General features: G+C 48.9%; 1 protein-coding gene across 1 annotated transcript in view; it reads left to right on the forward strand.

The window, feature by feature from the left end:
* The window catches only part of c1ql1l2 (complement component 1, q subcomponent-like 1-like 2), a 13,181-nt gene extending 12,702 nt beyond the window's left edge, over window positions 1-479 (forward strand). The window contains exon 2 of the mRNA XM_068718585.1: window positions 248-479. Within this exon, the coding sequence (XP_068574686.1) occupies window positions 248-427 (180 nt within the window). The 3' untranslated portion in view covers window positions 428-479. The remainder of the gene's footprint in view (window positions 1-247) is intronic.
* Window positions 480-1,044: the final 565 nt, after the last annotated feature.

Consider the following 1,044-nt stretch of genomic DNA (forward strand, 5'->3'; position numbering starts at 1 on the left):
AAAAACATCTAATTTCCTACCAGCATGTCAATTTTTCTGCAGAATAATTCAGATGATTTTCTAGAGGATTGTGCAGCCTTGGTAGCTCTGTTTCACAATACTGGAGACAGGGAATACTATCTGTCTATCTGTGTGTGAGAGAATGACAAGCTGTTTGGCTGTTTTCCAAAATGAATTAACTCACTGTCCTTATATGTGCTGTAGCTGAGCTGTTCTCCTACATTTTTGTCTGTCCCTGTTCGTCCAGGTTCGCGCCAGCGCCATCGCCCAAGACGCTGACCAGAACTACGACTACGCCTCCAACAGCGTCATCCTCCATCTGGACGCCGGCGACGAGGTATACATCAAACTGGACGGAGGCAAAGCCCATGGAGGAAACAACAACAAGTACAGCACCTTCTCTGGCTTCATCCTCTACGCCGACTGAGAGCAGACAGACACAGAGACAGTCAGTGGGGAAGAGATTGAGCGAAAGGAGTTGTGGGGGTGGGGTGGGGGTTTGGGGGGGGTGGGGGGTGAACGTGTGTTAAAAGCTGGAATGCTTTCTAGTTTTCCTAATTCTCTCCATCATCATGGACACCTCTGCTTTCGTAAATTCATCAGCCAAGACATCCAGGCTCTGTAGCCGAGTCTGGATGCAAAGCTCCCGAAGGACACACTGCGTGGGGGCCGGACGGGAGTGGGCCGTTTTCTTTCCCCCCCGACACTCCTCGCCACGATGCCGACGCGTCGGCAAACTCCTCGCTTTCGGTGTCTCTCCTCTTCAGACCTGCTCCATTGCACCGAAGTATCAACATACAAAAATGAAAACCCTGCAAAAGTGGATGACCTCACCTCTTCTCTCCACAGTGGCAACAGTCGGCCGCGCTGCCGGTGGACTCGATTGACTCAAACTCGTGGTGTTGTTCCGTGCAATTTTCCTTAGAGTGTGTTTTTATTTTGTAGACATGCATAATAATCTACAAAAAAAAAAGAATATATTTGTCCCGTGTGAAGATATCCTGTTTGACTGAGAGAGGGTTTGTGAGATGTTATTTGTGATGC

This window comes from Cebidichthys violaceus, unplaced genomic scaffold (assembly GCF_023349555.1).
Source record: "Cebidichthys violaceus isolate CVI_PGR_0920_01 unplaced genomic scaffold, fCebVio1.0.p SCAF_23, whole genome shotgun sequence".
NCBI lineage: Eukaryota > Metazoa > Chordata > Actinopteri > Perciformes > Stichaeidae > Cebidichthys > Cebidichthys violaceus.